At 52.3% G+C, this 20,867-nt stretch overlaps 1 protein-coding gene across 2 annotated transcripts in view; it reads left to right on the forward strand.

The window, feature by feature from the left end:
- HIP1 (huntingtin interacting protein 1) overlaps nucleotides 1–20,867 on the forward strand; it is a 148,609-nt gene that overhangs the window by 65,270 nt on the left and 62,472 nt on the right. The window contains exon 1 of one of the 2 annotated variants that reach the window (XM_047089321.1): nucleotides 3,269–3,390. The exons of the other annotated variant lie outside the window; for it this stretch is intronic. Within the exon in view, the coding sequence (XP_046945277.1) occupies nucleotides 3,373–3,390 (18 nt within the window). The 5' untranslated portion in view covers nucleotides 3,269–3,372. Of the gene's footprint in view, nucleotides 1–3,268; nucleotides 3,391–20,867 lie in introns of those variants that run through there. 2 annotated transcript variants of the gene reach the window in all.

Consider the following 20,867-nt stretch of genomic DNA (forward strand, 5'->3'; position numbering starts at 1 on the left):
TTAGGAGGCTGTTGTTCAAGGTCTCAGCCAGCGGAGGAGCAGTCCGTATTGGAAGAGAAGACATCGACTGGAAGCTATTTGCAAGAAAGAACTGCATGGATGTGGAATCTTGATTACATGGGGTGGGAGTAGGCTGTTGTGAGCGGACGAATGAGGCTGACTTCGAAGTTTCTAGCTCCAGCAACTAAGCAGAGGTGGAACCGTGAGATGAGACAGAAAACACAGAAGAAGCAGGCTGTGAAAAGATGGGGGGAAACAAGACTATATCTTTAGACTCCCTGAGTGTGAGATGCCTGGGAGTCTGGGCCCCTCCCCCTCCCCCCATAGGTGGAAATGCCCAGTAGGCCACTAGATGCAGTGGCCTGGAGCTGGTGGAGAAAGGACAGAGTAGCAGCCGAGGGCCTCGGCATTCTTACATCCGAACCCCCTGTTTCTCTTCCTGTCCAATTTACTAAAAAAGAGGCTCCCCCAGCCTGAGCCGGTGGCCCATAGCCTCGTGGGCTTCCTCATGGCACAACCACTGCAGAATGGGGGGGGGGAGTCCCCAGGTAGGCCCCTGCTTCTCCCCCTCTTCTCCAAGTGTGAACCCATCTGCCCAAGAGCAGTGGTAGGAAGAAGGGCAGGCACCCAAAGGTGTTCATGTGCTGAGTGGGCCTGGCAGGGTGATGGGTTAGTGACAGCAGAGAAGCTCAGCCTCTTTAAAGACGCTGTTTGCGTGTGTGTGAGCGTGTGTGCGTGCGTGTGCATTTATGCATATACATGCTTGCATGCGGGGACTTGCTTATTTGCCACCCCTCCCACCCCCCACCCCCACCGCCAGGCCTCCTCCTGGCCAGCCTCCTCTGCTGTCACGTGAGCAGCTCCCCAGCGAGGAAGTCTATAGGGAGGGCAGCCCGGAGGCAGCCATGGTATCAGTCCCCACTGACCCTCGGGCAGCCTATTGGTTTCCCGTGTTTGCTGGAACAAAGGATCATAAACTTGGTGGCTAAAACAACAGAAACTTATTTTCTCCCAGTCCTGGAGGCCAGAAGTCTAATACCAGTGTTTTTTGGCCAAAATCAAGGTGTTGACAGGGGCCATACTCCTAGAGACTCTAGGAGGAGACCTGTGCCTTGCCTGTTCAAGCTTCTGGAGGCCACCAGCATTTCTTAGCTTGTGGCCGCATCATCCTGACCTCTGCTATGCTACCTTGCCTTTTCTCTGCGTCAGATCTCCCTGTTAGAAGGGACACATGTGATTGCTCTAGGATCTACCCAGATAATTCCAGGACTATCGCCCCATCTCAGAATCCTAGACTTAATCATATGTGATCATCTTTGCCACAGATGGTAGTATTTATAGGTTCCAGGGATTAGGACCTTTTCTCTTTGGGGGCCACCATTCAGCCCACTACAGGCAAAGTTTGGGAAAGTTCTTTCATTTGACCCTTACTGCCTGTGTGCAAAGTGGGCGTCACTATCCCCAGTTTCATGAGAAAATGGGCTTTGCTAGCTAGGATGCCAGGAACTATTAGGAGACTTTGATCTGTTGAGTTCATAGTATTTTTTTTAAACATATGAAAGCTTTTTTTTTTTTTTTTTTTAAAGAAAGAAGATGTTGGCACATTTCATCAGGCCGCAAATTAACCCCAAACTCACCTGCAGCCCAAACTCAGGGTTCGACAGAGAGACCCTGGCCCAGAGAACCGTTACCTGAAGCTGAGGGCCCCTTAACTGAGCTCCAAAGCCAGGAAATGAAAATACTCACCACAGTGAAAGCCCCATCCGTTCCTCTCCTTCTATTTTTACATCTTTTATATCATGCTGTTCTCACATCCCCCTAAGGAGGCAGGCTAAGAAACAGTCCCTATTTCATAGATTGAGAACTCAGATTTAAAGGGGAGGGGGCCCTCCTAGTCAGGCCAGCAGGCCCTGGGGCCAGGATGGGGCACTTACTAGTGCTGCCTTCCTGGCCCCTTGGTATGGGGCCAGAGGGTCAGGGTTGTGCATGGGTCCTGCCACCTGTTCGTTGGAAACGGTTTAGAAGCTGGGGCTCAGGGTAGCCTGGGAAGCTCTTTTTGGCTTGGGCTGCACTGTCCTAATTGGGGGTTCTCCTGCCCCCATTCCTTGCCAGATGCGTGACCTGGAGGAAAAGCACTCCCCTGCTGCGAGTCTCAGTTTCCTCACCTGGGTAAAGCAGGGTTGGTGTAAGTGGACTCCGGTCCCTGCTGACTCGGTTTGTGCCCCAAACCTCTCCGCTCATCGGAGGATTTGAAGCAGCTTGTGTTGAAACCATAGGCTTTTCCTGGAGACTGTGGCCCAAAAGAGCATTTGCCAGGGGCCCTTTGCTGCCACCAGCTGTGTCTCCTGCAGAGAGGAGTGTCTGCCTCCCGTTTCGCGAAGGGCAGGCTAGGCATTAAGGAGTGGAAGGTTCCGCGATTCTGGCTTGAGAGAAAGCTCTGCGCTCAGGGCAGACGGCATTGAGAAGCCAGTTTCCCTCACCCCCGGAAGGGCTGGCTCGGGCTCCCTTGAGCCGGGCCGCAGAACCTTCCGGGGATACCTGTTCCACTTCCTTCCATTCGCCCGTCTGTTTGCAGACCCCAGACTCATCTGGGCGTCCCCTCCGGATGAGCCGCAGGAGGCAAACTGGCTCTGAATTCCGCCTTTGTGCGGGGAAGCCAAGTGGGGAGGGGCCGAGCGGACCCCCTGCCCCCACTGGAATGTCGGCTCGCTGCGCCCCCATCTCGCTCCTTTTCAGCCGCCTCCCCCGCTCACTTCCTGAGTCCCACCGATCCCACCACCAAAACGCGCACCCGCGCGCGCGCGCGCACATACACACACCCAAACACGCTCACACTCAAACACACTTCCTGGCGGGCCTGGCTGTCTCGCTCCCCGCTCGGCGATCCCCGCAGCCAGGGCTCCGGGAGAAGCGACCTTTTGTTATTCAAATCACACCCTCGCCGCGCGCCCGGGCCGCAGGCTCCGGCCCCGGGGATCCGTCCTTTGCCCGCACAGCCGTCCCCCCCCCCCCACCCCGATCCTCGCGCGCCCCCGCGCCCCCCACCGCGGCGCCACCAGCTGATCGAGGGACTCCCCGGCCCCCAGGGGGCTCGGCCGTGCAGTCTGCCCGCCGAGCCGCGCCTCCCCCGCCCCCGGTGCGCGCTGCGGCTCCGCGCTCGGCCCCCTCCCCCTCCCCGCCTCCCCTCCCCCTTCCCTTCCTTTCTCCGGTCCAGCCTCGGTCCTGCCGCCGCCGCCGCCGCCTTCCCCGGTCCGCGGGGGCCCTGCCGGCCGCCCTCCCCGCAGCATGGCACCATCCGGGCGGAATTAGCCGGGAGCAGCATTTGGGGGAAGCGGGATCTCAAGGGGTGGGGGGTGCCCTGCAGCCTCGGTCATGGATGTGAGCAAGATGGTAAGTGAAGAGCAGGAGCTCTGCCCTGGAGCCTCCCCCGGTCCCCGTCCCCGAATCCCCCTCCCTTCCTCTCTCCCTTCCAGTCGGCTTGATCCATTGAAAGTTTCTGGATTGTTGATCTTGCCTGTCGGCCCCAACTCCAGGAGTGCTGGAGGAGGGATCCCGGCCAGGATTGTGGGGGCGGCTGGCCAACAGGGATGGGGGCTCCCGGTTTCCCGCCGTGCTGCCACCAGGGCTGCCCGGGAGAGCTCACTAGATCCCAAGCAGAAGGCTGTTGAGTTCTCCTCCCGAACTGGGAAACCAGCCTGGTACTGGGAGGGCCAGGCTGCAGGAGGGGGGGCTTGTCCTATCCTCTCTAGAGCCCCCTGCTTGCACACCTATTTGAGATTTATGGGAAGATTTTTGGACTGTGCCAGGGGGCTGGGTGGGGGCACAGGTGGCTGGCCTGGAAGGGCAGTGAGGAGGAGCTAGGGCTTAAACCATCTTAGAAAGTGAGGGGTAGGAATGGAATCCTTGGCATAGATGGGAGATGTTTTGATTTACCGCTTGTAGACCCCAGCGGCTTTGGCCTGAGGACCAGCAAACACCTTTGCCTCTTAAGCATCTGGCCCTGGAGCAGCTGATTCCTCCCCCAGGCAGCCCTGTGCCGCCCCCCCCCCCCAGGAACACAGTAGGATCTGAGTACATTGTGGTTCATTGACTGATTGGGGAACAGCCCTCAGGGGGTAACAGGATGTGATTTGGGGCACTTGGGGCAGGTTTTCCCAGAGGTCCCAGATGGCTCCCACTCTGAATGGAGATTTAAGGGTGTCCTTGAGACCGCTACCACTCTGACCCTGGCTTTAGACCAGAGTGCCCCCCACCCCCCGGCTCCCCCAGTCTGATAACATTTGAGAGCCTGTGTGTCAGGCTGGAGAGGTACCCAGTGATGGTCTGTGCTGGGATGGGGTGTGTCTTTGTGTCTGGGGAGAAAGAGGTCTGGGTCTGCCTATTCCTTAGGGAAGAGAAGGTACTGGAATTTCAGTTCATCTTGTACAGAATTAGGCTAGTTTCCCCCAGAGAGTGCATTTTGAAGTTACCATCTCTATGGAGAAAGCAGGTGAGCTCCTGGCCCTGCCAGCCTTTGGCATTCCGTCTTGGGATGGGAAGCAGAGGATAGGTGATAGTTGTCTCTTCCACCGCTGGAAACCAGTCTCATACTGAGCAGTGCCCCGGACCTGGGGGCTGGATGCGGGGTCTCGCTGGCTCCCAGGTTCATACGAGGACACATACCCATCCGTGGTTGGGCGGGGCCAAAAGGCTGAACCACCATTCCCCATGCGTGTACTATGAAAGCTTACTTTCTTTGGGCAACTATCAGAATGACCCTTCCAAAAACATCCTGTATGCAGCTGTGAGTGTGGGGAGGTGGAAAATTGAGTAGCAGCCACGCTCTTTTCTAGAGATCTCTCAGCAAGACCAGAGTCACCTGTCCTGCACGTGGACCTGAGGCTCTAGGCCAACGTCCACCAAACCACATCACTTCACTCCCAAGCTTCCTTCTGGCCCTGAGCTAAGCTTCCTTCCAAAGCCTGGACTGTGAGGACCGGCTTACAGAATTCAAAGACCTGCGTCTTTAGAGATTTGGGTCCCTTCTAACACTACCACCTCTCTTCATCTGTCTGCTCATGGACTCAACAGCGTTTATTTAAAACCTGTGATTCCTATAGCGGGTGCTGTGTGAGGTACACAGAAATGTCACCTGTGGCCTCCCTCCCTGCTCCTCCAGGGCATCTGGATGGAGGTCTCTAGAGAGATGCAGGGCCAACGAAACACCTACCTATCAAGGCTCCCAACCAGAAGGCCACAGCTCTAAGGGGTCTGCAGAGGAATCGGGGGTGGGGGTGGGGCCAGAGTTCAGATGGAAAACAAGGCCCTAGGCTGGCTGTCAAGGCTGGGTGGAGTTGGCTGTGCTGAGAGCAGTGAGGGGCATTGCCTGTTGGGAGAGTCACAGGAAGAGGAATGGCCAAGACCATCGGGTGAGACTGGGGACGTTTTGGTTCGGGCACATTTAGATCAGGAAATGTTGAGATTGTTGGTTGGAGCCAGATCACAATGGCCTTGAATGCCAGCCAAGGTGTTCCGACCTTGGCCTGTAGGCACCGGGTAGAGAATGGGGGGCACAGGAGAGGCACATGTATTACCTCTCTCTTCTTCTAGCTTGGGGTCCGAACAAAAGTGATATTAGGTTCTCATTAATCATTGAGCAGTCAAAAGCCCAGTCCAGAAACAATGGTCCCCCGCTCTTTGTAAAGAGCACAGACCCAGGACTGTGCCGCAAGAAGAACCTGACCCACCCCAGGGAATTGGCACCTGCTTCCCATTCCTGCCAAAGGCCAAAGTCGCTTTCCTGTTCTGACCATTTAAAGTCCTCTATCTGGTTTGAAGTCCTCACTCTGGGGGGCCATTGGCTCCAGGATCGACCTCAAACCCAGCAGTTAAGCCACGTCCTTGGCAGAGCCTGACATCAGCCTACAAGGTTTCTCTTGCTTCCCACCGAATGAGAATAAGCAGATTGTAGTCCACCCGATTCCCTACATGCTATTGAGCAAGTTTTTGTAATCTCTTAGTCCCATCCGTAAAATGAGAAGAATGATATCTGCCTTGAGCATCCTAGCAAAGGTTGGAAATAATTCTTTCAAGGCACAGGACCTGGTATAGTTAGTTAGTCCCCCTTCCATGGTGGCTATTATGATAATGATGGTTTCCAGAGTCTCACCTAAGATGACTCTGATCTCCACTCCCTCCTTTCTTTCTTTTTTTTTTTTTTTTGTTGATTTATTTAAGTATTCTCTACACCCAACGTGGGGCTCAAACTCAGGACCCCAAGATCAAGAGTCACATGCTCCCCCCAGCTGAGCTGGCCAGGTGCGCCCCCCCCCCCCGACTTTATTCTCTTGATTGGCATGAAGAGTTGCCTGAAGGCTGTATTTCAGTTGACTGCTCTCGGGAGCAACTCTTCCAGATCTATTCTCTTTCTGAATGAAGGTACAAATGACTGTGACAGTGGACCTACCAGCTGTTGTAAGCGATGAATTTTTGATGACCTCAGATTTCTGCCCAAGGGAGGGCCTGTTTAACCTGGCACTCGGGTGAAGGGCTGTTGGGGGATTGATGATGGAGTCTGTGCCTTTACTCAACGCAGAGAACGCAGTGCTGAAGTTTGGGGATCAGAGCCAATGTCGTCAATCCTTACAAAAGAATGCATGGTTTATGTGATGACTTAGATATGCTTAGTACTTTACAGTTTACGAAGCGTTTTTACACCTGTTCATGCTTAGCACAACTCTGTGAGGAAGGCAGGGTGGAATTAGCCACATTCTACAGATAAGAAAACCGGAGTTCGGGAAATGAAGTCTGGATCCCATACAAGTGGCGGAACCAGGTCTCGTACCCGGTTCTCCTGATCACCAAAACGTACACTATGGTGACAGAGTAAATAAAGGGCAAGGGAGAAGATTCAGTGACCAGATTCTAGAATGGACACAAGCCAATCTAGAAGGACAAGCTGGAGTGGTGGCCTTTGGCTTCTGGGTCCCATAGAGGGGCAGGGGACGTTAGTGCCCATCTATATGCAGACTACACGCCTGTCAGTTACCTACCTACTGCTGTTTTCAAAATTCAGGTTTCTTCCTGCATCTCTGCTGCCCCCCTGAGATCCCCCAGCTTACACAGCAGGAAAATGGGAGGGGTAGAGAAAAGGTGTTTCATGTGTTCAGTGATAACGATGGTGCGGCGGGAAAAGAGCTTGTGCCGGACGTGTTGTCGCTGCTGTTGTGCGGGTGTATTTGCTGAGTTGAGGAGGGGCGTGGGAAGAGGAAACGCCGAGTCGGGGAGATCCCTGTGTAGAATGATGCTGAGAACTGTCTTCACAGCCCGGAGAGGCTAATGGCTACATGACGTGTTCTCCTGCCTAGGGTCTGAGCTAAGTAATCAGTTAAGGCTGGGCACGGATGACCGGCTTGGTGAGCCTAGAGCAGCGTTTTCAGCTCTGGGTTACAAAATCAGCGTAGTGGGCTGCAACCAGCATTTGGAAAGAGTGAAGTAGATTAGAAAGCATCCAGGCATGTTACGTGGAAGGGGGTAAGCGTTCGCTCTCGAAACTGGCTTTGGTGGTATGCATATGTGTGCACAAGTAACGACTGGCTTTGTAAAATGTACGTGTTTTTTTTACTATGGTCAGAGTCAGAAAAGGTTTTGAAGCCTCTGACCTAGAGAATGTCCAGAGAGCGAGGAGGATGTCAGCCTCGTAAGATGAGTGGTTCAGCCCATGGAAGAGAAAACCCCAGAAGCGCTGGTGGTTATCTTTGACTCACTGTGGGCTGTTGAGACAAAGAGGTAGTTTATGCACTCCACATGGCTCTGGACGGTGGGATTTGTTTGAAGAGGGGCTAGATCTTGGCTGGCCAGCACTTCCCACAACAGAGCCATTCTTCGGCGGAATCAACTCCATGAAGCGGGGGAGAGCCTGTCTGTCCACTGGAGCTGCTCGGGGACCCTGGAGGAGCCTGGCCTCCCGAGTCCTTGCCAACCTTGGAGACTCTGGCACAGCTTGGCATTCAGGTTTTGGGAGCCTCAGAGACCTGTGGGTGGATGGCTGAGGTCTAGTGTGGCTGGTCTCACCGTAACACTGGGGAGCAGTTCTAGGGAAGCGAGTCCACATAGCCTAGCTTTGTGCATCCCTCACCATGGTTCCTAAAATTTCAGCAGAGCATCCTAGCAGTCTTCTCCAAACAGTCCCTGTAAGAAGGTCGGGGATGGTGGAGGACAGTGGCCTCAGCCAAGTGCCAGCGAGGAAGGAAATCTGTTATTTGCCTCCTTCAAAAATGCTTAGAAAAAAAAAAAGGTTTTGACATATCATCTGATTGTCATGTCTTTTTTTTTTATTTCTTTTTTAATGTTTATTTATTTTTGAGACAGAGAGAGACAGAGCATGAACGGGGGAGGGGCAGAGAGAGAGGGAGACACAGAATGTGAAGCAGGCTCCAGGCTCTGAGCTGTCAGCACAGAGCCTGACGCGAGGCTCGAACTCACGGACCGTGAGATCATGACCTGAGCTGAAGTCGGACGCTTAACCGACTGAGCCACCCAGGCACCCCGATTGTCATGTCTTATTGTCACTGATCACTAAGATTGTTATGGGCCAGGATGAGGTTCAGTTCAACCCACGTGCATATTGGATACTCACTTTATGTGTGGACCCCTGGGTGTAGACGTTAAGATGTTTGAGCCAGAGCTGAGGACGGCCGGGTTGTAGACAGACAGAGACTCCCTTGAAATGCATTGAGTGGAATGACACGTAGACGCTTGTCAGTGACAAAAAGAACACTCTCACTTGGATTATTTACTGCCTTAAAACAGCCTTGAGAAGCAGAATTCATTGTCCTCGGAGGTATCTCCCGATCTCCCTGGCAGGCAGGGGCTAAGCTCAGAAGCAAATGGAGAGTTTTGTTTTGTCTTTTTTTAATGTTTATTTATTCTTTTTTTTTTTTTAATTTTTTTTTCAACGTTTATTTATTTTTGGGACAGAGAGAGACAGAGCATGAACGGGGGAGGGGCAGAGAGAGAGGGAGACACAGAATCGGAAACAGGCTCCAGGCTCTGAGCCATCAGCCCAGAGCCCGACGCGGGGCTCGAACTCACGGACCGCGAGATCGTGACCTGGCTGAAGTCGGACGCTTAACCGACTGCGCCACCCAGGCGCCCCAATGTTTATTTATTCTTGAAAGAGAAAGAGAGAGTGTGCGCACATGCATGCAAGTTGGGGAGGGGCAGAGAGAGAGGGAGACACAGAATCTGTGGCAGTCTCCAGGCTCTGAGCTGTCAGCACAGGGCCTGACACAGGGCTTGAACCTACGAGCAGTGAGATCGTGACCTGAGCTGAAGTCAGACGCTTAGCTGACTGAGCCAGCCAGTTGTCCCTGTAGGGTTTTTTTTTAATGTTTACTTATTTTTGAGAGAGAGAGAGAGAGAACGAGCACACAAGTGGGGGAGGGCAGAGAGAGGGAGACACAGAATCCGAAGCAGGCTCCAGGCTCCGAGTTGTCAGCACAGAGCCTGACACGGGGCTCGAACCCGCAAACAGTGAGATCATGACCTGAGCCGAAGTCGGACACTTAACCCACGGGGCCACCCAGGTGCCCTGCAAACGTAGGTTTCAGGACGACAGTTCGGCCCACTGTGCTCTGTCGCCCAGCCCATCCCTGCCATCTCCCCCCACCTCCCCCACAGCTGGGTGATTTTCTCAAAGAACACGTCCCGGGGCTGTTTCCGCTCTACCTTTGTCTCCTTTCTTGCTGGAGAGGTCCCAGTCCAAAGCCAGACAGGCACGTGGTCTGGCAGCTGCCCCTGAGCCAAAGGGTTCCAACAGCCAGACAAAACGCACGCTGCCCCGGGGCCCCAAAGACATTAAGTATAGTTCTGTTAAGAAAAAAAAAAAAAAAAATCCCGTGTCACCTTTAGATTCCCTGAAGTCCTAATGACTCTTTGATCTGGAGGGGATTTCTCTGGGCCAGTAGGATGGGGTTAGAGGGGTAGGAAGCAGCTGGGAGGCAGCTGGGGTCCAAGCCCCCTGCATGTGGAGGATCAGGGAGCATCTTCTGTGCCCTGAGACCGCACAAGACGCTGACCGTGGGCCTTTGGAGTCACCTAGGCCAGAGGCTAAAATCCTGACACCGCATTTGCCTCTCTAGGACCGGGGACCAGTTAGTTGACCTGTCTGTGCATCACCTCCTTGTCTCTTGGACGGATTGGTGTCTGTCTGCCTACCTAAGAGGTATTGACATGGCCCGTTTAAAGTTCTTGGCACATGGGAGGGCACAGTGAGCCGTGCTGTAATTATTAATTTTTTTTTTGTTTATTCAGTTAGGCAGCCAGTAAAATCTTAAGACTTTAGATGAAGGGTGGAACATTCCTTCTTTCAGAATGACCCCTCTGCTAGTAGGGCCATCAGCCATGTTGTAATTACAGTACCTTTGGTCAAACTCACAGAGTGCGTTTGAGGAACGCACTAGCATGGGAAAGTGGGGGGATAAATGACCTGGCGCTAGAGGAGGGGTCTCCCCGAGAAAGGTGGAGAAGGAGGGATAAGGAGTCCCCCGGGGGAAAGCCAAAGGAGGGCATTTCAGGCAAAGAGAGCCATGTGCGTAAAAGCACAAGGTCCAGAGAACACGAGGCGTGTTCGGGAACTATCTGCGGTTATACTAGAACAGTGGGCGGCGGTCCCTGTCTCAGGGGCCCAGCCAAGTTCCCAGGATGCGGGATCCAAATCCTCTTATACGTCAGTGCTTCCTGGAAGAGGAGGTGTTTCATCAGCTGTGTTAGGAAGAAGGGGAGCAGCCGTTTCATTGATGGAAACACATGGCGTGCCGTAGGTGGTAAATGAATGGGTGGTGACGTGCTGAAGGCCAGTGGCAGCATGCTGAGTAGGTTTGCTAGGAGCAGGGCCAGAGGGATGAGCGGTGCCAGGTGTGAGGCCCACGTCGAAACAACCAGCATCCCGCGGCCGAAACCAGCGAGAGGCTGTCCCGCTTGGCGGTCATGTCGGGACGCGCGCTTCTGGCCAGCAGGCCTGCACCTCCCTCTGGTCCCAGGCCTGGAGGTGGCCCTCGCTGGGACCAGGATAAGCACGGGAGCCGCAAATGTAGTCGTTTTTTTGTTTTGTTTTGTTTTCAAATAAGCGTTTCGTTAACTGTTCTGACTTCTCTTTGGAGCACTCAGTTCGGCCTCGTTTTCTGGGACCTAAAGTCGTTTTTTTCTCCTGCTGGATTTGTCTCAGGCTAGATTCTTTGGAAAGCAGTCTTACCGAGTGACTGCGTCCCGCGTCAAGTTCCATGTCAGCGGTCTCGGTGCTGGACAGTGTCAACCGGGGTCCTGGCCATCGTCCTTTTTGTCCTATGCAGATGTCAAGATTGTTGCCCGAGTCGGCACACACCGAGGCCCTGTGCCAGGCACTGAGGATATAAAAGAGAATGGGATAGTTTGAAGGCCCCTCTCTTCAAGGAGGTGGAGACAATTATTATAATAGAGTACAATAAGTGTGATGTCACAGATTTAAGGAAAGCGCATAGAAACTCAAGGGCAAGGATAATTAATTCTGCCAGGTGGTACAGGTGGGTGGGGGAGGGTAACATCTCAGGTAGGCATTCATTCATTCATTCATTCATCTATTCAGAAAAATATTTAGGGAGTACCCCCCACATGCCGGGTGCTGTTCTAAGCACTTGGGACGCTTGACCGAACCAGAGATCCTTGCCTGTGCAGCTGACCTCCTGTGTGTGCATCAGGGATGGGGTGTAGACAGTAGCGGTAAATGTAAACAAAGGAAATTGTGTAGGATGTTGGAAGGTGGTGAATGGCCCAGGAAAAGGGGATAGAGAATGCAGACGGTGATGTAGTTGCCCCAGGGTTAGAACGTTAAAGGTCAGGTGCATTACAGAGGTGGGCCAGTCATGCCCAGCAGGGGTTTTCCTTGGCTCTTGGTGGACCCTGGGAGCCCTAGTCACTGTCTGCTGTGGCTCACCGTCCAGCTGAAACTTTGCGGCCAAGGATGGCCATTGGACTATTGCTCTGAGTTGCCTGAATCTGACCTTAGGGCACTTGCACCGCACCCCAGCCGCCCTCCCTGCGGTCCGTTCAGCTTGGCCTCCAGGACGGAGGCCGTACTGGACGGAGAGCCCTGGAGGGTCATCGATTCCTTCCAAATTTCGTTAAGTGTCAGAGAAAGACACTACCTCTAATTTCTAACAAACCTCCATGAACAGAGCTGAATGTCAAGTGGGCAGGTCTCTGGCCATGGTGCTGTGGGTGGGTTTGGTGACATCGTCAGTTTTGGAGGCCCCCTTGGCTGTACCCAAGTGACATCAGCTAGAACGAGGGTAGGATTGACGCATCGCCTTGGTACCTACGGCTGGACTCCTCCCTTTGAATCCTGGGCCCTTTCTACGGCAGTTTTTGTCTAGCGTTGGCTTCTCACCTCCTGAGGGGACGCGACCGTGAGCGCATTGGCCTCTGATGCTGTGGTTCAGTGAGGCTGGGGCTTCTGTGCTTTGGGTGCATTTTAATGTCACAGAGCTGTCTATGGTCTTCAGCAGCCGCAGCGAGGAGACACGTAATCTACTGAAGTGTTTAACTTGCACTATTTTTTTTTTTTTCAGAAAATAGGTAAAGGTGTAAAGAAATAAAGATCGAGTACAGTTCCACCATCCAAAACTTCTGCTAGCGATTTGGTATAGATCCTTAGACTTTTTCTGTGTGTGTGTGTGTGTGTGTGTGTGTGTGTGTGCGTGCGTGCGCACGTACATACAGGCTAGGTTGCGCCATATAAAAGTGCTGCTTGTCTAAGTCAAAAATAGCCAAGGCGCACCTGGGTGGCTCAGTCGGTTGAGCGGCTGACTTCGGCTCAGGTCGTGATCTCGCGGTCCATGAGTTCGAGCCCTGCGTCAGGCTCTGTGCTGACAGCTCGGAGCTGGAGCCTGCTTCGGATTCTGTGTCTCCCTCTCTCTCTGTTCCTAACCCACTCACATTCTGTCTCTGTCTCTCTCAAAAAGAAATTAAATAAACATCTTAAAAAGTGGCCAACTTTCACTTGATTCAACCAAATAGAAACGTATATACAACAGGTACAGACGTATTTAAACCAAACGGGACCATCCAACAGCATAGGTTTGTCTAAGCTTATTTAGCTTCCGCTATGTCTCGGGTCTAGAAACAGTATATCAGAATGGTCAAGGGCATGGGTCCTTAGGGCTCAAATTCTGTCTCCAGCAGTTACTCACCTGGGCAGGTTCCTGAGGCTTCCCGAGCCGGGGTTTGCCCCCTAGTCTGGTGGGGATGATCACAGTGCTGTCTACCTGGGGTGTGGCGAGGGCATGCTCTGTGTGCCGTTATTTCTATGTTTCCAGAGAAGTAGAGATGATGTATTACTTCCCTGTAATCAGTACACTATTACCAGACATTTAACTATGTCCTCTGTCCATTTCCCACCATGAAGGTGACATCCTTGTACACACATCGAAGAGTGACGCTTTTTCACTGCTTTAACACTTGAAATACTTGGGGTTTAAGGTTTTAGATTTTTATTATCGAGAAATGTATTGGATATATAACATTGTGTAACTTTAAGGTATACAACGTGTTGATTTCTTCCATTTCCATATTACAATATGATTGCCACTGGATTGATAAAGGTTTTGGCGTTTAAGAATTCTTTTTATTAATGTGTTTCTAGCTGAGTGGTGGGCCCAGGGGATGCTCGCTTGGACTGTTGTATATAATTCTGCGAATAGGGAGTCCCTGGACCCGGCTTCCTCTTTGTTTGCTTTTTTTCTTTATTTTAATTTTAATTTTTTAATTTTATTTGAGAGAGAGAATATGAGCAGGGAGAGGGGCAGAGAGAGAGAATCCTAAGCAGGTTCCACGCTCAGTGCAGAGCCCCATGCAGGACCCAGGCCCACAGCCCTGGGATCAGGACCTGAGCTGAAATCAAGAGTTGGATGCTCAACCAACTGAACCACCCAGACGCCCCTTCATTTGCTCTTCAGTGCTCCAGCAACACATCCCCACACTGGGCACTGGCCCCCACTTCTGTGCCTTGATGCCTGCTTCTCCACACCAACGTCCCTGCAGGCCCCTCCTCCAGGCCGGGTAGGCGGCTGGCTCTTCCTCCAAGGGAGGACGCCCACACCGGCCCTGCAGCCTTGGTCAGATGCCCCCCCCCCCCCCACTCTGCACTCACCAGTATCTCCTCTCTAACCGGCTGTGCACACAGAGCACTTACATCTGACTCATGCATGAGTTAACTTAGTACAGCACTTGACGCATAGGTGCTTGATATATGTTTGGTGGGTGAATTTCGTGAGTGTATAAAGTCATCGCTGACTAAACTCATGGGGGCCAGATCCCGAAAGCCTTTTCCCCGCCTGCAGTGGTGAGCCCCTGGACACCTGGGCATGGTTGGAGCCGTGCTTTAGAAAGAGGGGTCTGGCCATTTGTACCTACCAGGAGCTGAGGGCCCTTTGGGTGACCCCCCCTCCTGAACCTCGAGGCTCTTACCCACTCCTTCCCTGAGGAAGGGCTCCTCTTCACTCCTCGGGAAACAGAAGTGAGAGTTCTTGGGTCTTCTGCTTTCGGAGGAAGTCATATCAGAGCACCACTGATGGTGATGAAATCCACCCCCGGAATTAGCAACCACCGCCCCCCACCCCCCCACTCCCTCCACTTTAGCAAACTGCTCGGCAGCTCTTCCCCAGCTTGTTTTGACTCCCTGGGTTCTGGGCCAGAAGTATCCATCGGGGCTCCTGCCCGCTAGCCAGGACGTTCCTTGGCCTCCCCGGGGTGACCAGATCCTGCACTGCCCCTCCACTCCCTCCTCTTCGGCTCTGCCCAGAGATCAGTGATGCCTGTACTTTGATTGTGTGTTAATAAGGACTTCAGTAGGCCGCCTGGGTGGCTCAGTCGGTTCAGCGTCTGACTCTTGATTTTGGCTCAGGTCGTCATCTCATGGTTTGTGGGATCGAACCCTGCATCGGGCTCTGCGCTGCTGACAGTGTGGAGCCTGCTTGGGATTCTCTCTGTCTCTCTCTCTCTCTCTCTCTCTCTCTGCCCCTGCCCCTTGCACTCTCTCTTTCTCAAAATAAAGAAATAAACTTACAAAAAAAAAAAAATAATAAGGACTTCAGTTCTGGAGGCTAGAGCTTGACAGACCTGTGTGTTCTCTCAGTGGAAGTGAGTCTGACTTGTCCTTCCCAGGCCTGGAAGGATAGAGCCGGGATCCGAGAGGTCACAGCTGGAGCAAGGTCTTGGCTGAAATCCTGGCTGTGCTGCTGGCCAGCCAGGCATCCCACAACTAGCTGGGCAAGTCGCTCCACTGTTCCAAGACTCCGTTTCCCCATCTCATCAGCGGAGTTGACAGCCCGGCTGCGACCATAGGGTTAAATGACATCATGTGTGCAAATGAGCCTGGGATCTATTACAGGCCAGGAGAGGTTAATGGCATTAGGGAATCAGAGCTGGAACCACAATAAGGTAGAGACCATTCAGTCCGAGTTTCAGATAAGGGAGTTTCAGATAAGGGAATTCGAGATCCAAAGGTTGTGGTGGGTGGGGCTTGGGGTGGGGGAGTGGAAGGAAACTGAGAGAAGAATTGAGAGGGGATCTGGACATTTTGCCTTATGCTTCCTGCGTCCCACCCCCCGCCCCGCCCCGCTCCCCACCAGCACACACATCTGCCAAAGGAAGCCCCAATTTCATGTCTCCTTCCTGAAAGGCCTCATCGAAGAAGAAGAGCACAGAAGTGACCGAGTGTGTCAGCATTGATTCCGTGGAGGTGCAAGCAGTTCCAAAGCTGGAAGGCAGGGGGAAGGAGGGTGTGAGTTAGTGTGAGAAACGAGGCGGGGATGGGGGAGAATTGGCCCCGGGGAAGAGGAGGCAGAGAGGACTGGCTTCGTTTCTTTCTTCAAGCTTCTGTGGAATGGGCCATCGGTGCCCCGAGTCCTGGCAGCCCCCCACTTTCCTAGACAACACTTCTGCCTTCTCCTCCCCCGCCCTCCCTCTCAGCCCCTGACCTTGCTTCCTGTTGCAACAGTGAGGGCTAGATGCAATCCCCAGAAAGCCGGCACGAGCCCCCGCCAGCCATCTGCCGACACCTGTTTCCATACGCTGTGACCTGGGCCCGTGCCTGACAGAGTGGCCAGCGCCTCCTGTGCACGAGCGCCTCCAGCGCCTTCCCCTGCCCCCTTCCCGTGACGCTCCAGTCCTTCCCCTCACACCTATACAAACGTGTTGTGATTTCTCCCATTTAAAACAAGGAAACCTATGGGGCTCCTGGGTGGCTCAGTCGGTTAAGCATCGGACGGACTTTGGCTCGGCTCTCAGTCTCAGGTTCCTGGGTTCGAGCCTGACGTGGGGCTCTGCGTTGACAGCTCAGAGCCTGGAGCCTGCTTCAGATTCTGTGTCTCCCTCTCCCTCTCTCTCTCTGCCTCTCCCCTGCTTGTGTTCTCTCTCAAAAATAAATAAATAAATAAATAAATAAATAAATAAATAAATAAATATTAAAAAATAAATAAAACCAGGACACCTGGACCCCGCCTCCATCTGTCTCAGCCCCCTGGCTGGAAGGAGCCCCTTCTTCCTCTCTCTGAGTCCCCCTGCAGGCTCTGCCCCCTTCCACTCTCCCCGAAAGCCCTTTTAAAGATCACCACGATGTCCCTCCCGGTGGTCAGTTTTCAGCTCTCCTTTGCTTGGTCTGTTGGCAGCTTTCACAGCTGCTCACCCCCCCGTTGAAAATACATCTCAGGGGCACCTGGGTGGCTCAGTCAGTTGAGCGTCAGACTCTGGCTCAGGTCGTGATCTCACGCTTCGTGAGTTTGAGCCCCGCATCTGGCTCTGGGCTGACAGCTCAGAGCCTGTGCCTGCTTCGGATTCTGTGTCTCCTTCTCTCTCTGCTCATCCCCTACTCATGCTCTGTCTCTCACTCTGTCTGTCTGTCTGTCTGTCTCTCTCTCAAAAATAAATAAATATCAAAAAAAAAAAGAAAAGACATCTCTTCATGTGCCTTTCAGGGTGCCATGCTTCCGGTTTTCCTTCTTCCTCATGGGCTGTTTCTTTTCTGTTTCCACCCCTTGCTCCTTCCTACCTCTTTCTTGAATATTGGGTGTCCTCAGGCTGTCCCCAGATGTCTCATCTGCACTCACTCCTTGGTGATCTTACCCAGCCGTAAATCCTGTCTATATGTGGATGGCCACCAAATCAATTGATCTAGCTCAAACCCCTTCTGATTTCCAGGTTTGCGCCCCACCCTGCTGCCCCGGATCAGATAGAGTTCCATTTGGTATCTGATGGGCATCTCATTGTAACATGCCCCCAAACCACGGTCCTGTCTGCCCCAAAACCCACTCTTCCTTTGGTTCTCTATCGTGTGGATGGCGACTCAGCCCCGCACAGCGTTCTGGCACGTTGTCAGATGCCACTCTTGACTCCTTCCTTCCTCACACCCCACGTCCAAGTCATCAGCAAACCCCGTCGGCTCTACCTTCAAAATATATCCAAAATTCCTGAAGTCAAGACTACACTGTATGTTAACTAACTTGAATTTAAATTCATATATGTGTGTGTGTGTGTGTGTGTGTGTGTGTGTATATATATATGTGTATATATATATATGTATATATATATATATATATATATATATACATACACACACACACACACATATATGTATATATATCCAAATCCATCTCAGCATTTGCACCACGACCAGCCTGGTCTGGGCCCTCATCCTCTCTGGGCTGAACTGATTCATCTGCGATGCATCTGCTCTCCCTGATTCCCTGCTTGTCAGCACAGCGGCCCGAGAGCGGGGTCCTCGAGAACAGGAGTCTGATGACATCACCCTTTGCTCCAAACCTCCCAGGGGCTCCTTTCTCGCTGAGACAAAGACCGTTCCTTGCCAGGGCCCATGTGACCCCTTGTGATTCGGCCTCTCCCACCTCCAGCCTCCAGGCTGCAGCCATACTAAACCTCCCACCTGCCAGGTGGGCTCTGATTGCAACCCTTCTCCCAGGTGTCCCTCAGGCTTCCTTCCTCATCACCCTCTGTCACCTAATACAGCCTTCCCTGGTGACCCTGGGTGAGGTCATAACACCAGCCTAGTATGCCCCAGCCCCGTTCTCGGCCCTATAGCACCTGCCACCTCTCAGACACCATATAGATCGTATTTATTTGTTCACTGTCACGCTGTCTTCCACCCGAATATAAGATCCACGGGGCAGAGATGGGTCGTCTTGGGTGCACGACCGCCGTGCCCGGCACATTGTAGGCCTTCAGGAAGTACGTGCCGAACGAATGAGTGAGTGTGTAAAGGATTTGAAGCAGTTGCTCCTTGCATTTAGGCAAGGCCAGAAGAGCTTCAGATGGTCGCTAAGGATCTGCTAACCACAATCAGGTGAAACAGAGGGAGAGGTGCTGGAGAGCTGGGCTGGGCATCTGTTAGAAGAAAGTAGATGACGATCTGTGCGGGGCCAGGTCTATTGCTGGCCAGACTACAAGGGAGGAGAGCTCTTTTCCTGAGCCTTATGTAACAGATGTGGTTTTGTGTAAATCACACTTCTGTAAATGGAATCCTATTTTAAATGTACTAGCAGAGGCTGCTATTTAAAGGAATGTGATGCCAAATTCTTTTGTGAAATGAATCATCTCCTAATGTGTCCTTAGTGTCAATTCATATTCCCCCCCCCCCCCCCAGAAATGTGTATTGACTTAAACCAAAGTCTGCCTGTCTGAGGTAAGGAAACCTCCATGTCCCGTTTTTCCTCTGTCCTGGCCGTTCCCTTTCTCTTTGTCCTCATTCTTCCCCTGCTTCATTTCTGCCTTTCCTTTGGTGGAGTTGTTGTTGTTGTTTTTTCCTCCTTAGACTCTGACATAGAATGTTCTTCTGTAGCATGACCAGAAGTAAAGAGTACGAGGGGCGCCTGGGTGGCTCAGTCGGTCGAGCGTCCAACTTCGGCCCAGATCATGATCTCACAGTTTGTGAGTTCAAGCCCCGCATCAGGCTCTGTGCTGACAGCTCAGAGCCTGGAGCCTGCTTCAGATTCTGTGTCTCCCTCTCTCTCTGCCCCTGCCTCACTCACATTCTGTCTCTCTCTCTCTCTCTCTCTCTCTCTCAAAAATAAAAATAAACATTAAGAGTACAACGGGCGCCTGGGTGGCTCAGTCACTTGAGCGTCCAACCCTTGATTTCAACTCAGGTCATGATCCCAGGGTCCTGGGATTGAGCCCCATGTGGGGCTCTGTGCCGAGCACGGAGCCTGCATGAGATTCTCTCTCTCCCTCTGCCCCTCTCTCCAGCTCGTGCTCTCTCTCTCTCTCTCTCTCTCTCAAAGAAAGAAAGGAAAGAAGGAAGGAAGGAAGAGAAAGAAAGAAAGAGAGGGAGGGAGGGAGGGAGGAAGGAAGGAAAAGAAAGAGAGGGAGGGAGGGAGGGAGAAAGGAAGGAAGGGAGGAAGGAAGGAAGGAAGGAAGGAAGAAAGAAGGAAGGAAAGGAAGGAAGGAAGGGAAGGAAGGAAGGAAAGGAAGGAAGGAAGGAAGGAAGGAAGAAAAAAAAGAAAGGAAGGAAGGAAGGAAGGAAGGAAAGAAAGAAAGAAAGAAAGAGAAAGGAAGGAAGGAAGGAAGGAAGGAAGGAAGGAAGAAAGAAGGAAGGAAGGAAGGAAAGGAAGGAAGGAAGGGAAGGAAGGAAGGAAGGAAGGAAGGAAGGAAGGAAAGAAGGAAAGAAAGAAGGAAGGAAGGAAGGAAGGAAGGAAAGAAAGAAAGAAAGAAAGAAAGAAAGAAAGAAAGAAGGAAGAAAAGAAAGAGAAAGGAAGGAAGGGAGGGAGGGAGGGAGGGAGGGAGGAAGGAAGGAAGGAAGGAAGGAAGGAAGAAAAGAAAGAAAGAGAAAGGAAGGAAGGAAGGAAAGAAAGAAAGAAAGAAAGAAAGAAAGAAAGAAAGAAAGAAAAAGAGAAAGGAAGGAAGAAAAGAAAAGAAAAGAAAAGAAAAGAAAAGAAAAGAAAAGAAAAGAAAAGAAAAAAGAAAGAAGTTGACAGTGGTCCCCTTCCAGACCAAATGAATCCCGTCTGGGGTGGAGCGGAGGAGTCTGTTGGGGTGATAGTCTCAGGTGATACTTGTGCACAGCCGAGTTTGGGAACCACTGACCAAAGAAGCAGTCGTGTGCTGTTTGCCGTTCTCACATCCCAGCTCACCCCCTGCAGGACTGGTGAGGCGGGATGAGCATCCACTTTGGGGTTTTGCCGAGGGTGGCCAGTGTGAATCTGGCTGTAGACTGTTCTAGGACTGGCTGGAGCTCAGGGCTCAGGAACATCCCCTCTCAGTGCATCACCCATCCTGCTAATATCTTAGACAAGAGCAAGGTCCTGTGGCCACACTGCCTGGTAGAGTTCTGTCCTAGTTCTCTCCAGAGTTTTGCAACAAACTCGGGCTTCCCGGACCTGCCACCCAATCTCTGTTTCCCTTCCAACCTGAATGTGTCTCTCTGAGAAAACACAACTGTGTGTTAAGGGTTTGGTGGGAAGTGTGGGAGCATCTAAGACCAGAAACTGCCTCCTAAAAATAGTGGAAGGTAGACTCATTTATTTAGAGGTTATTTGGCCTAGGGTCAGGTTTCCACTCTGGATTTTCTGAAATGTTTCCTTTTGGTTCTGATCAGACCAAGAGATCATAACATCTGCTAGTAGGCCTGGTTGGACCTTTTACAAGACAAGAGAAATCTGCCTCTAAGATATTGAATGTGGGTGGCTCAGTCGGTTGAGCATCCAACTCTTGGTTTCAACTCAGGTCACAATCTCACGGTTCGTGAGTTCAAGCCCCATGTCAGGCTCTGTGCTGACAGTGTGGAGCCTACTTGGGATTCTCTGTCTTCCTCTCTCTCTTCCCCTCCCCTGCTCGTGTTCTCT

The sequence above is a fragment of the Lynx rufus genome, unplaced genomic scaffold, assembly GCF_022079265.1.
Source record: "Lynx rufus isolate CCGP_SWC_20201006 ecotype Redwood Valley unplaced genomic scaffold, mLynRuf1.p SCAF_27, whole genome shotgun sequence".
Lineage (NCBI taxonomy): Eukaryota > Metazoa > Chordata > Mammalia > Carnivora > Felidae > Lynx > Lynx rufus.